The sequence below is a fragment of the Mobula hypostoma genome, chromosome 19 (assembly GCF_963921235.1).
Source record: "Mobula hypostoma chromosome 19, sMobHyp1.1, whole genome shotgun sequence".
Classification (NCBI taxonomy): domain Eukaryota; kingdom Metazoa; phylum Chordata; class Chondrichthyes; order Myliobatiformes; family Myliobatidae; genus Mobula; species Mobula hypostoma.
The window spans coordinates 20,124,748-20,139,402 of record NC_086115.1 but is presented as its reverse complement, the minus strand read 5'-3'; the positions used below and the strand labels follow the sequence as shown (position 1 = coordinate 20,139,402).

General features: G+C 45.0%; 1 protein-coding gene across 1 annotated transcript in view; it reads left to right on the top strand.

The window, feature by feature from the left end:
* Window positions 1-11,110: 11,110 nt before the first annotated feature.
* hk1 (hexokinase 1) overlaps window positions 11,111-14,655 on the top strand; it is a 78,682-nt gene continuing 75,137 nt past the window's right edge. The window contains exon 1 of the mRNA XM_063071495.1: window positions 11,111-11,474. Within this exon, the coding sequence (XP_062927565.1) occupies window positions 11,412-11,474 (63 nt within the window). The 5' untranslated portion in view covers window positions 11,111-11,411. The remainder of the gene's footprint in view (window positions 11,475-14,655) is intronic.

Here is a 14,655-nt window from a genome sequence, read left to right as displayed (position 1 = left end):
CTGGGACAGAAGGAGGAACAAGAATAACAGACATAAAAAATTTACACAACAGTTATAAACGAAAACAGGATTCAGCACTCCATACGAGCATATGCAATTCCGATAAGAAGTATACACCACTAAACCTAAATGAAAGCACAACCCGAAAAATGAAGAAATTATCACCATAGAAGAAAAGGTTAACCAATGGAAGAGTACAACATCTCCATGATCTGAGCTGGCTGTGCATACCTTAGGTTTTATCAGCTTGAGCATAGAAAAAATAAAAAATAATAATAAATAAATAAGCAATAACTATCGAGAACATAAGATGAAAAGTCTTCAAAAGTGTGTCCATAGGTTGTGGGAACTGTTCAGTGATGGTGCAAGTGAAGATAAGTGAAGATATACCCTCTAGTTCAAGAGCCTGATGGTTGAGGGGTTTATAGCTGGTGTTATGGGTTCTGAGGCTCCTGTACCTTCTTCCTGATGGCAGCAGTGAGATGACCAGGATGGTGGAGGTCATTGATGATGGATGCTGCTTTCCTGCGACGGCATTCCATGTGGATGTGAGGAGGGTGAGGAGGGCTTTACCCGTGATGGACTGGGCCGTATTCACTACTTTTTGCAGAATATTCTGTTCAAAGGCATTGGTGTTTCCAATAGTAGACTGTGCTGCAGCCAGTCAATATACTCTTCGTCACACATTTATAGAAGTTTATCAAAGTTTTAGATGTCTTGCTAAATCTTTCCAAACTTCTAAAGAAGTAGAGGCACTACTATGCTTTCTTTGTAATGGCGCTTAGGTGCTAGACCCAGGACAGGTCCTCTGAAATAATAACACCGAGGAATTTAAAGTTACTGACTCTCTCCACCTCTGATCTCCTGATGAGGACCAGCTCATGGACCTCAGGTTTCCTCCTCCTGAACTCAATAATTAGCTCCTTGGTCTTTCCGATATTGAGAGAGGGGCTGTTACTGTGGCACTACTCAACCAGATTTTCAATCTCCCTCCTATATGCTGATTCATCATCAACTTTGATTCAGCCAACAACAGTGGTGTCATCAGCAAACTTAAGTATGGCACTGGAGCTGTGCTTATTCTCACAGTCATAAGTATAAAGAGGGTAGAGCAGGGGGCTTACACGTAGCCTTGTGGTGCACCTGTGCTGATGAAGATTGTGGAGGAGATGTTCTTTTTCCCCCAATTTGAACCGACTGGGGTATGCAAGTGAGGAAATCGAGGATGCTGAGATATTGAGGCCAAGGTCTTGAAGCTTATTGATTAGTTTATCTTACATCAAGAGTTTAGCTCGTGATCTAGGTATAGAGTGCTTCAGAGTTCACTTTAATCCTACTTACCAGGGACTTTTCATGGCCCCTCTGAGCTCTCCTGATTCCTTTCTTGGTATAGACTCAATGGATGTGCCTTCTAATATGTTCCCTCTGAGTCCAACTGTGATATTGTCCCTGATAAATCATGCAACTCCCTACTCTCTCCTACCCTTCTACCTCCCTCTCTCTTTTCTAAAACATTTAAACCCTGAAACATGAAGCATCCATTGCTGTCACTCTCTCAACCAAGTTTCTGCATTGTTTACAACATCATTCTCCCATGTACCGATCAATGCTCTAAATTCCCCTCCCTTACCTATAATCCTCTTAGCATTAAAATAACCTCCCTTCCCATTGTGTTGGTTACCTTCTCCCTGTCCATTCTTCCTTATAGATAGTCATGACATCTACCTTCCTCTCAATCCCCCTACTTAAAGACGTGGTGCTCTGATCTCCATCTCTCGCCAACTAATTTGAACACTCCCAAATATCATGTTGAAAATCCCAGAGGCAAGAAGTCTGTCTCTCTGTAGTGCTTGAGTGTGTGTTTGTGACTATCTGTGCTGACTGACTGTGTGTGTATATGTCTCTCTGTGGTATGTGAGTGTTAGTGTTTGTGGTGTGCAAGTGTGTGTTTGAGTCTTTTTGTCTGTGATGTGTGTCCGTGTCTGTCTGTGGTGTGTGAGTCTTTGTGTCTGTGGTATGTAAGTGTGTGTTTGTGTCTTTTTGTCTGTGGTGTGTGTGTGTTTGTGTGTCTGTCTCTTTCTGTAGTGTGTGAGGGCAAGTTGGCATCTGTTTGTAGTGTGTGCACATATTGGTGTCTATCTGTCAGTGGCATGTGTCTGTTTGTCTAGACAGGATTTCTTTGATGCTCCGGTCTGTGTTTGTGAACTAATTAGATGCAAGTTGCATGCAGTCATCGTGAAACAGGGAGGCAGGATGTCTAACTACCAGACATAATAGTTCCAAATGTTAACTACGCGAAGTTTTGTTTAAATCTCAACACTGTCACTGTTATCTATATATAAAATGGGTTTATATACACACAGACACCCAGAGCCAAGATGCACTGAGATGTACCAGATTCCCTGATCTGTGATAGGCAGACACTAATGTTCTACAAGATTGCTGGATCAGCAATGGACAGACACTGTGTTATACCAGATTCTCAGTTCTGGGATGTGCGGACACTACGTTTGTACTAGATTCCCAGATCGGTGATGGGCGGACACTGTGCTATACCAGATTCCCAGATCAGTGACGTGCGGACACTACGTTTGTACTAGATTCCCAGATCAGCGATGGGCTGACACTGTGCTTCATCTGGATTTCCCCCTTTCAACTTGTAGTCAGGCCTGGGGGAGGATTTTTCTTTCTTTGAGGACTTGTTACTCCTTTCCTTTGTATGGATGAGGGCACATCTGGGACAAGCTCTGTAATCCAGCCCACCTCCCTCACAACCTGTACCACTTGCTGTCCCTTTAGGACTCATAGAGTTGTACACAGAGAAAGGAAAAGGCCTTCGACACAACTTGTCTGCTCCGACAAGTGGCTATCTGCGCTAATCTCATTTCCTGCATTTGGCTCATTTTCCCTCTGTTCCTTTTCCTATCCATTTACCTGTCCAATGTTGTAACTGTACCATCCTCTACCATCTCCTCTGGCAGCTCATTCCCTACACCCTGGATTGATGGGACACTGTGTAACTCCTGGTCTCACACAGCTGGATCGATGGGACAAAGTGTTACTCCTGGCTCCAAACAACTGGATCGATGGGACACTGTGTTACTCCTGGATCGATGGGACACCATGTTACTGCTGGTCTCACACACCCAGATCAATGGGACATTGTGTTACTCCTGGTCCTCACACAACTGAATCTATGAGACTTAGTGTTACTCCTTGTCCCCTACAGTTGGGGTTAATGGGAAACTGTTATTCTTTGTCCCATACAGTTGGGGTCAATGGGAAACTGTGTTATTCTTTGTCCCCTACACTACAGTTGGGTGCTTTGGACACTGATTTTGTTCCATATCCGGAGCTGCTGTGTGTCAAACACCGCGCTACTCTCAGTCAGGGGGTGTATGGGGTGTCAGGGAGGGGTAGCACCTCTGGTGGCGGAACATGTTGCGTCCTTTTCAAGGTGGTTAGTCCACCTTTGGTCCCCACCTGGCACTTAGCTCTCACCTGTGGCTTCCTGTAGCTGTTTGCATGCGACAGCGGCCACACCCCGGGCAACGGCTTCGACAAGCCGGCTAAACCAGGTGAGGGTAGTCAACGGGTCTCATACCCCCGGTGAGATAGGGAGTTGCCTATCCCAGCATGTGAAGACAGACTCCGGCAGATTGAGCGGACGAGACCAATGGAAGGTCCAACGGTCAAGAAGGTGGTCTCTGCAAGCGTCATGGAACGTGTAGAGCAGGACAAGACACAGAAGGTCATCCACTGCGTCTAGTCCCATCTCCAGCCATCTCGACTCTTGTCTCGCCACTGGGTCCAGATGGGAGTTGGGAAGAGAGAGTGAGGCAGACGCTTTGCAACTCTCCCTCACTTAAATCCAAATCGCGCGCTAATCTCAACACCATCATAATGTTGTTGAGGTCCTCATCGACATTGACGATGGATGAACACACAGAACACGCTCTCAATCAGGGTGGAGGGATGGGGGCAATTGGCTGGCTTCTACCCTCACAGACTCCTGACTTGGGCTTCCCTTTTTCCCATTCTTTTCCATTCCCCTGTAGCACTGACCTGCATGAACACACCTGTCCACAGAGGATGAACAGCTTCGGCCACCCACCATCAGCACTTGTTGAACTCTCCCCTCATCTTGTCGTGGTCAGGAGCCAGTTTGCTTCTGGAAAGGTCTTTCTGAACACTCTTCCTCCCTCCACTTGCCACTGCCCTGAGGCCTCTTCCTCCGTATCTCCTGCAATAGAGAACGCGACTGAGCTTCGCAGCTGGACAGGTTGAGATGAATAGACATATCCCATTTATCTGGCCAGGTTCCCTGTTGCACTGCCATCATCCCTGCTGTGCCGGAAGTTCAACAAATTTCCGGTGGACCAAAAAGCGTCTTTCACTGAGTTCCGGCACCACTCAATGTGCACCTCTGATCCGAGAGCGGAGGGCACCCCCCGTTACACAGTGGACCGAGATGAACTTTAAACCTCGTATCCTCCTCCGGAACTGCTTTGCAAAAGCACAGTTCGTGAAGGTGAGGACACTTGTCCCATCTTCATCACAGCCTTCCGAGGGATAGTGTTCTTTGGAAGCGAGAGCCCCAATCCGGCAGGAAGGCTCTGGCAGGGAGTGCCCCCCTCAATGGCAGCAAAGTGATTGTTGGTGAGGCCTTCTGCCAAGATGCTTTGGCTGCCTCCTCCCTCACATCCACCGTGCCTTTCTCCCACAGGCCTTGCTGACCAATGTGAAACACGTGTTCAAAGATGTTGCACTGAAAGGACCTTCTTACGAATGGTAACTTCACTGGTTGGTAAGGTGCTGGAGTCCTTTCTTGAGGATGGGGTTTTCGGGTAGTTGGAATCACATAATTAAACAGGCAAAAATCAGCATTAAGGGAAATCTTGCCTGACAAATAGGTTGGAATGATTTGAGGAAATTACAGGCAGGAAGATAAAGGAGAGTCAATAGATGCTGTTTATTTGAATTTTCAGACAGCCTTTGACAAGGTGCTACACGTGTGGCTGCTAAACAAGATAAGAGCTCATGATATTACAGGAAAGATGGTAGATTAGCCGACTGCTGGTGACTAGTGGTGGTCCACAGGGGTCAGTGTTGGGACCACTTCTTTTCAAGTTATCTATCAATGATTTTGATTGCATAACTGATGGATTTGTGACAAATTCTTGGACGATATGAAGATAGGTAGAGGGACAGGTGATGCTAAAAAAGCAGGGAGTCTGCAGATGGACTTATTAAGAGAATAGGCAAAAAAGTGGCAGATAGTCATAGTCATAATCATAGTCATACTTTATTGGTCCCGGGGGAAATTGGTTTTCATTACAGTTGCACCATAAATAATAAATAGTAATAAACCATAAATAGTTAAATAGTAAAAAGTAAATTATGCCAGGAAATAAGTCCAGGACCAGCCTATTGGCTCAGGGTGTCTGACCCTCCAAGGGAGGAGTTGTAAAGTTCGATGGCCACAGGCAGGAATGACTTCCTATGACGCTCTGTGCTGCATTTCGGTGGAATAAGTTTCTGGCTGAATGTACTCCTGTGCCCAATTAGTACATTATGTAGTGGATGGGAGACATTGAACAAGATGGCATGCAACTTAGACAGCATCCTCTTTTCAGACACCACTGTGAGAGAGTCCAGTTCCATCCCCACAACATCACTGGCCTTACGAATGAGTTTGTTGATTCTGTTGGTGTCTGCTACCCTCAGCCTGCTGCCCCAGCACACAACAGCAAACATGATCGCACTGGCCACCACAGACTCGTAGAACATCCTCAGCATTGTCCTGCAGATGTTAAAGGACCTCAGTCTCCTCAGGAAATAGAGACGGCTCTGACCCTTCTTGTAGACAGCCTCAGTGTTCTTTGACCAGTCCAGTTTATTGTCAATTCGTATCCCCAGGTATTTGTAATCCTCCACTATGTCCGCACTGACCCCCGGATGGAAACAGGGGTCACCAGTACCTTAGCTCTCCTCAGGTCTACCACCAGCTTCTTAGTCTTTTTCACATTAAGCTGCAGATAATTCTGCTCACACCATGTGACAAAGTTTTCTACTGTAGCCCTGTACTCAGCCTCATCTCCCTTGCTGATGCATCCAACTATGGCAGAGTCATCAGAAAACTTCTGAAGATGACAAGACTCTGTGCAGTAGTTGAAGTCCGAGGTGTAAATGGTGAAGAGAAAGGGAGACAAGACAGTCCCCTGTGGAGCCCCAGTGCTGCTGATCACTCTGTCGGACACACAGTGTTGCAAGCACACATACTGAGGTCTGCCAGACCACAGATGGAATATAGTGTAGGGAAGTGTATGGTCCTGCACTTTGATAGAAAGAATAAAGGCATAGACTATTTTCTGCGCAGGGAGAAAATTCGAAATCAGAGGTGCAGGGTTCCCTAAATGTTAACCTGTAGGTTGGGTTGGCGGTAAGGAAGAGAAATACAATGTTAGCATTCATTTCAAAGGGACTAGAATATAAAAGCAATGCTGTAATGCTGGTGATTTATAAGACATTGGTCAGACCAGACTTGGAATATTATGAGCAGCTTTGGGCCCCTTATCTAAGAGAGGATATGTCGACTTTGGAGAGGGGCCAGATGAATTTCACAAGAATAACCTTTGGTTAACATATAAAGAGCGGTTAATGGCTCTGGGTCTGAACTCACTGGAACTTATAAGAATAATGGGGTATCTCTTTGAAACCTATTAAATATTGAAAGGCCTAGATTAGGGGTCCCCAACCTTTTTTGCACCACGGACCGGTTTAATATTGACAATTTTCTTGCAGACCGGCCGACCTGGGTGGGGGGGGGTGGGGGTGTTCAAGTAGGGTTAAACCCACCTCAGCGTGTCTTTTACTGTTAGGATTGCCAACTTTCTCACTCCCAAATAAGGGACAAAAGTAGCAGTCAAATCCCGGGACACTTGTGTTTACTCCAGGAAAGACTACCATGACCATGAAGCCTTGCACAGGCACCTGTGTGTGCATGCGTGACGTGCACATATGATGTGCACATGTGCATACGTGCCAATTTTTTTTCCCATAAATCAGTTTTGGCTTCATCTTCCCGACTACACTGTACATACATTATTTCTACTTTATATAGGCTGTGTATTTATCATATCATTCTTACTTTTACTATATGTTACTGTTATTTTCGGTTTTATGTGTTATTTGGTATGATTTGGTAGATTTTTTTGGGTCTGAGAACGCTCAAAAATTTTTCCCATATAAATTAATGGTAATTGCTTCTGCGCTTCACGCCATTTCGGCACGAAAGGTTTCATAGGAACGTTCTACCTTAGTGGGAGAAATATGGGACAAGGGCGGTCCCATATGGGACAAACCAATTTAGCCAAATAGACGGGATGTCCTGGCTAATACGGGACAGTTGGCAACTCTATGTTCAAGTTCAACAGTGTGTGACAGGGAATGAGGAAAGGTGCAGCTGACTCATACCGTTTCCTCATGGCCTGGTAGCACAAGCTCTGCGGCCCTGTGGTTGGGGACCACTGGCCTAGATAGAGTAGACATTGATAGAATGTTTCCTATAGTGGGGGAGTCTAGGACCATAAGGCTCGGCCTCAGAATAGTAGGACATCCCTTTAGAACAGAGATGAGGAGGAATTTCTTTAGTCGGAGAGTGGTGAATCTGTGGAATTCATTGCCACAGGTGGCTGTGGAGGCCAAGTCATTTGGTATATATTTAAACCTGAAGTTGATAGGTTCTTAATTAGTAAGTGTGTCAAGGGTTATGGGAAGAACCAATATTCTTGCAGGCAGGTTTACTACAGCTGTTGGGAGTGGTTTAAACTAATATGGCAGGGTGATGGGAACCTATATGATAGAGCTGAGGTTGAACCAGCAGGTTTACAAGTAGATGATGGGTGTAACGTGAATGTAAGGAAGGACAAGCCAATGATTGGGTACAAATGCAGACAGAGTAAAGAGTTAAATTGTACCACAGAGGCAAAATTCAAAAGGGTGAAGAATGCAGGACTGAAGGTGCTGTATTTAAAAGCATGTAGCATTCGGAATAAGGTGGACAAGCTTGTGGCACGATTAGAAATTGGTCGGTATGACATAGTGGGCATCACTGATTCGTGGTTGAAAGAAGGCCAGAGTTGAGAACATTAAACAATAAACTTTGTATCAAAAGGACAGGCAGGAAGGCATAGGCGGTGGTGTGGCTCTGTTGCTAAGAGATGGAATTACATCTTTAGAAAGAGGTGACATAGGGTCAGAGAATGTTGACTCTTTGTGGGTGGAGTTAAGAAACCGCAAGGGTTAAAAAAAACATTATGGAAATCATATATAGGTCTCCAAATAGCAGCCAAGATGTGGGGTTGAAATTGCAAAGGGAGCTGGAAAAGGCATCTTATAAGGGTAATGTCACAATTGTAATTGGGGACTTCAATATGCAAGGAGATTGGGAAAATCAGGTTGGTGTCAGATCGCAAGAGAGGGAACTTGTTGATTACCTACGAAATGGCTTTTTAGAGTAACTTGTGCTTGAGCCTGCTAGGGGAAGGGCTACCTTAGATTGGGTGTTGTGTAATAACCCAGATTTTATCGGGGAACTTAACGTAAAGGAATGCTTAGGAGGCGGTGATGATAATATGATTGCATTCGTGGCTGACAAAGGAAGTTAAGGATTGCATAATAGCCTAGGAAAGAGCATATAAGGTAGTAAAAGTGAGTGGGAAGCTGGATGATTGGAAAACTTTTAAAATCCAACAAAAAACCAAAAAAGCTATAAGAAAGGAAAAAATTAAATACGAAGCCAAACTAGCCAATAATATAAAGCAGGATACTAAAAGTTTTTTCGGTTATATAAAGAGTAAAAGGGAGGTGAGTGTTAATATTGGACTACTGGAAAATTATGCTGGTGAGGTAATAATGGGGGACAAAGAAATGGCAGATAAACTTAGAGTACTTTGCATCAGTCAGGGAGCAAGAGTGAGTGCCAGTGCTACTACAAAGGAAAAAGAACTTGGCAAACTCAAAGGTCTTAAGGTGAATAAGTCACCTGGACTGGATGGACTACATCCCAGAGTCCTGAGAGAGGTTGCTAAAGAGATAACGGATGCATCTGTCATGATCTTTCAAGAATCACTTGATTCTGCCATGGTCCCAGAGGACTGGGAAACTGCAAATGTCAATCCACTCTTTCAGAAGGTAGGAAGGCAAAAGAAAGGAAACTATAGGCCAATTGGCCTAACCTTAGTGGTTGGGAGAGTGTTGGAGTCTATTATTAAGGATGAGGTTTCAGGGTACGGAGATTAATGATAAAATAAGTCAAAGTCAGCATAGTTTCTGAAAAGGGAAGCCTTGCCTGATAAATCTGTTAGAGTTCTTCGAGGAAGTAACAAGCAGGGTGGGCTAAGGGGAGGCAGTGAACGTCATTTACTTGGATTTCCAGAAGGCATTTGGTAGGTGTCCAACATGAGGCTGCTTAACAAGATGAAATCCTATGACATTACAGGAAAGATACTGGCATGGATAGTGGAATGGCTGACAGGCTGGAGGCAGCCAGTGGGAATAAGAGGGGACTTCTCTGGTTGGCTGCCAGTAACTAGTGATATTCCTCAGGTGTCAGTTTTGGGACCACCACTTTTCACATTGTTTGTCAATGATTTAGATAATAGAATTGATGGCTTTGTGGCAAAGTTTGCGGATGATACAAAGATAGGTGGAGGAATAAGTAGTGCTGAGGAAGTAATGCGATTGCTGCAGGACTTGGACAAATTTGAAGAATGGTCAAAAAAAGTGGCAGATAGAATACAGTGTTGGGAAATGTATGATAACGTATTTTGGTTAAAGGAACAATAGTGCAGACTATTATCTAAGTGGGAATTGAATCTGTGGAATGCCCTGATACAGACTGCGGTGAAGGCCAAGTCCGTGGGTATATTTAAAGTGGAAGTTGATAGTTTCCTGATTGGTCAGGACATCAAAGGATATGGCAAGAATGCAAGTGTGTGGGGTTGAGTGGGATCTGGGATCAGCCATGATGGAATAGTAGAGCAGACTCGATGGGTTGAATGGCCTAATTCTGCTCCTATGTCTTTTGGTCTTATGATGATATCCAATGTAATGAAACATTGCAACAAATGAGATGCATAAGGAACTCAGCAGGTCAGGCAGCAGCTGTGCAGGGAAATGGATAGTCAATGTTTCTGGGTTGAGATCCTTCAGGACTGAAAGAGATAGAGAGGATGTAAGTGTGAAAAAGATGATGGGAAGGGGTGGAACAAGAGCAAGTAATTGATTGGGAGATTCAGCTGAGGAGGGCTGATGGCAGATGGAGGAGGAGTGAGTGGGAATAGTGACAGGCTGGGAGGTGATAGGTTGCAGATTTTGGAACTGATAGAAAGGGAAGGTGGAGCATGGTGTCAAGTAAGGGAGGTGGGAATAATGGGGGAAGGGGACAGTAACGGGGTGATGGGAGCTGGGGCGAGTGTAGGAAGAACTGGGTAGATCAGGAGGAGAGCGAAAGGGCAGAGGGGGCGCAGTTTTCTGGAAATCGGAGATTTCAATGTTTATGCCCCTGGGTTGTGGACCTCCAGGCGGAATACTGGCCCCTCTTTGGCAATACTGCAGACAGGCTTAACACAGCACCCGTGAAGATGGTCGTTAGGATGAGGGTGATGTTGGGTACACTTTCCCTTTCCCTCCCCCTCCAGTCTGACTGGAGGGCACTAGGCACTAAAATGTTCTCGGATTATAATGTGGCGTCTGTAACGCGAAATTGGCCAGTCGCGTACTGTGCAGCCGAAATTCATTTATCTCGCAAGGTTCGCTGTGGTGCAAACAAACGAATTAACTAAATCATAAATCCCACGTTGCCCCGGACGGTAAATTGCGCCAAATGATTTTTGAAGGGGGGGGGGGTCTCCTGGTTCAAAGTATGCGTCGGCGACGCGAGATTGACAGCTCTGTAGATAGTTTGGTTATATATTTGTACAATGCAGGATGAAATTGGCGGCGGTGTCTGGGTCCCGGCTGGGGATGCCAACCATGGTGCTCGGACGTGAGGAACGTGCCGCGGATGCATCAGCCGCAACCAGTCAGCCCCGCAGCCGAGTCGCTTCCTGTGCCGGCAAGGTGGGGGCAGCCACTCACAGCTCCACACTTCTCCTCCTTCCCTTATGCAGCAAGGCTCCCTCTACAATCCGATTACAACACAGGAAGTGAATCGGTTCTGGGCTGTTGCCATCATCGCTCCCAAACGGCCTCTCTGCATCTCGAATCGTGCCGGGGAGAAGGCAGCTGTTGTGGAGAGGCGACCACCACCACCCCGTGCTCACCGAGGGCCGCCGTACCTGCTCCGAGTCACAGGCTGCCGCCTCTGTCCTCCTCAAAGCGTGTGAGTCCCTTAGCGTCCCGGCAGGATGATAGCCGCACAAGTTTTGGCCTATTTCTTCACAGAATTGAAGGCCGACCAAGTTAAAAAGGTGAGCTTCCTTGTTCACACAGATATTGCGCCAGTGGTCCCCTCCCAGGCGAGTTTTAACCCATGACATCTACTGTACTTGAATTTCCCGTTAATCGCAAAAGAAAAGGCATAAAGAGAAATGGGGGCTATTTGTTAAATTTGCATTGTTACTTTTGTAACCTGATCTGTGAGTATAATTCTGAAAGGATTTGTAATGGCTTCCTTAATCTCACTGCAGTGTCCTTGAAACCAGCATGGCGGTGTCATTCATACTATATTCAGAGAGGGGCTGTCTATGTCAGCGGATGCTGTGTTTTATAGAATCCCGGAGTGGTCGTGGACAAAGATCATGCCTGTGTGTGTGGATTCATTTATTTTGAAGTTTAGAATCGGCAGAATTCTCTGCTGGCTTTTCCTTTCTTTAGTAAATCCCCTCTCTCCCCCCCCCCCACTTGCGTGGGATTCCGGATTAAGAGCGTTAACCCTTCCCCACCGGATATCATGTTAGCGTTGGAAACGAGCATTATCCGTGAATTCCAAAACAAAATTATTTGGATGCTGGAACCCTAAAATGACAACAGGAAATGCTCAGTTGGCTAAGCCGTATCAAATCCATTATTAATGGTTTGTTAATTTATCTGAATGACCCTGTTTAAACTAATGTAAATGCTGTGCTTTTCTCCCTAGGAAAGATATTGCAATAAGTCACGCTAATTTAACTAACTATATTAGTTAAATTGTGAAAGCTGAGGGGCTAAGTGACTACAACTAAAAGAGTGATTGCCACAGAACAGTATTATAGTTTACTCTGAATCAGCTGGACCAAAGGATTAATGGAAAAAATTCTGACGTTCTGCTTTGCCTTGGACCTTTTAATAACTGATGACCCCTATGCACCATCTTGAAGACAGTTGATTGTTTGCTGGGTCATATTGCCACTCCCTTTCCTTCAGGTTAGGCAGCATTTTTTTTGAAGAACCCTATTGTACTCCATAAGGCCTATTGTATGGCTCTTTGGTTTGAATGACACAGTGTCACTGTGACACATTTCGTCCTTGTTCAACTAAGTATTTCAAAAAATAAAGCCATGTTAATTATTATCTGCAATATTTAGTTTAAACCACTTCACAAACTGGAGAGAGAGAGGATTCACCACCTCTGACCTTTAAAGCAAACACATTTGTTAACAAGTCCATGGAGCTCAAACAGTTGGTCTGATATTGGCTATATTATTTGTGCCTCCTGTATAGGGTGCAAGCTCACACAGTTCTGAGACTTTTGCATAATATATCGTCCCTATGGAAATCCCACTCATCTGCTTGAACTTTCCTCTCCCTATTGTCCTCTAGTGCATCCAGAATGCTGTGTTTTCAGTGAGAAATGTATGTGACCTGTGAGCACAGCCCACTTGCAGCTGTGGAGTTTCTCAGTTTTTATAATCTGTGAACAATCGCTTTCATAGACATAGAACATTCCATCACAGTACAGGCCCTTTAGCTCAGGATGTTCTGTTGACCTTTGAACCTACTCTTAAGATCAATGTAATCCTTGCCTCCCACATAACCCTCCATTTTTCTTTCAGCCATGTGCCTGAGTTTTTAAATGCCCCTAATGTCAGCCCCTACTACCACCCGGCAGGGCATTCCACGCACCCACCACTCTGTGTAAAGGACGTACCTCTGACATCCCCACTAATCTCCAATCAGCTTAAAATTGCTCTTTTTTGATTAGCTATCTCTACCTTGGGAAATTCCCTGGCTATCTCTGCCTTTTATCATATTCAAACAAACAAACCGATTTGTTTTATATATTTATATCTGTAATGCAACTGAAAGTTGTTTATTTCCATTGGATAGTAGCTTCCCAATCCTGCAACTTCCCACTAATTTTTGCTGTATTATATGACCTCTCTTTGGCTTTTATGTTGGCTTTGTCTTCCCTTGTCAGCCACAGTTGTGTCATCCTGTCTTTAGAATACTTCTTTGGGATGTATCTATCCTGCTCCTTCCAAATTGCTCCCAGAAGTTCCAGCCGTTGCTTCTCTGCTGTCATCCCTGGTCGTGTTCCCTTCCAATCAATTTTGGGCAGCTCCCCTCTCATGCCTCTGTAATTCCCTTTACTCCACTGTAATACAGATGCATCTCCTCATATTTCAGGGTGATCTCTATCATATTATGATCGCTGACCCCTAGGGTTCCCTTACCTTAAGCTCTCTAATCAATTCCAGTTCATTGCACAACACCCAAACCAGAATAGCTGATCCCCTAGTGGGCTCAATCACGAGCTGCTCTAAAAAGTCATTTTGTAGGCATTCTAGAAATTCCCCCTCTTGGGATCCAGCACCAGCCTGATTTTTCCATTCTACCTGCATATTGAAATCCCCTATGACTATTGTAATATTGCCCCTTTGACATGCTTTTTCTATCTCCTGTTGTAACTTAACTTTCTACCTAGCTCCCTAAAATCTCTCTTCAGGGCCTTCTCGGCTTTCCTACCTATGTCGTTGGCACCAATATGTACCAAGAATTCTGGCTGCTCACCTTCCCCTTTCGAATGTTGTGAACCCAATCTAAGACATCTCTGACCCTGGCACTTGGGAGGCAGCGTACCACCTGGGTGTCCCTATAGCACTTAGGGTAGCAGTTAAATCTGGGAATCATCAGGAGGCCAGATTAAGAGGAGGACAGGTGATGAGAGCATTGCTTGACTAGACTAGGTTATGGGAAATGGAAGGGCTAGACTTTAAAAGGATCTGAAGACAAGCGAGAGAATTTTACACGGTATATTTATTGCACTTGTGCCATTATTGCCAGCCTGGACTACGTGTGATTAAGTGACCAGCACTTGATACAATTAGGAATCAGGCAGCAGGCATTTGGAACTTGATCTTAACTAACAGAATGGGAACCCTGAGTTCAGGACCACTGACCTAGGATATGAGTTTGGACCCCATCATGGCAACTAGAAATTTAAGTTCAAGTCATTAAGTTTGAAATAAAATCTAGTCACGGTAACGGTGACTGTAGACCAACTATAGTCATGCATCTCATCTAGTTCCCTAAGGTGTGCTTACCCAGCTTGGCCTTTGTGACATCTTAGTGTCCTGTGGGGAGCATTTAGGGATGAAGAGTAATACAGAACTGTGTGAACAACATGCTTGTTCAATGTATTTCTCCCTCAGGACAGTAATGGAATGGTGG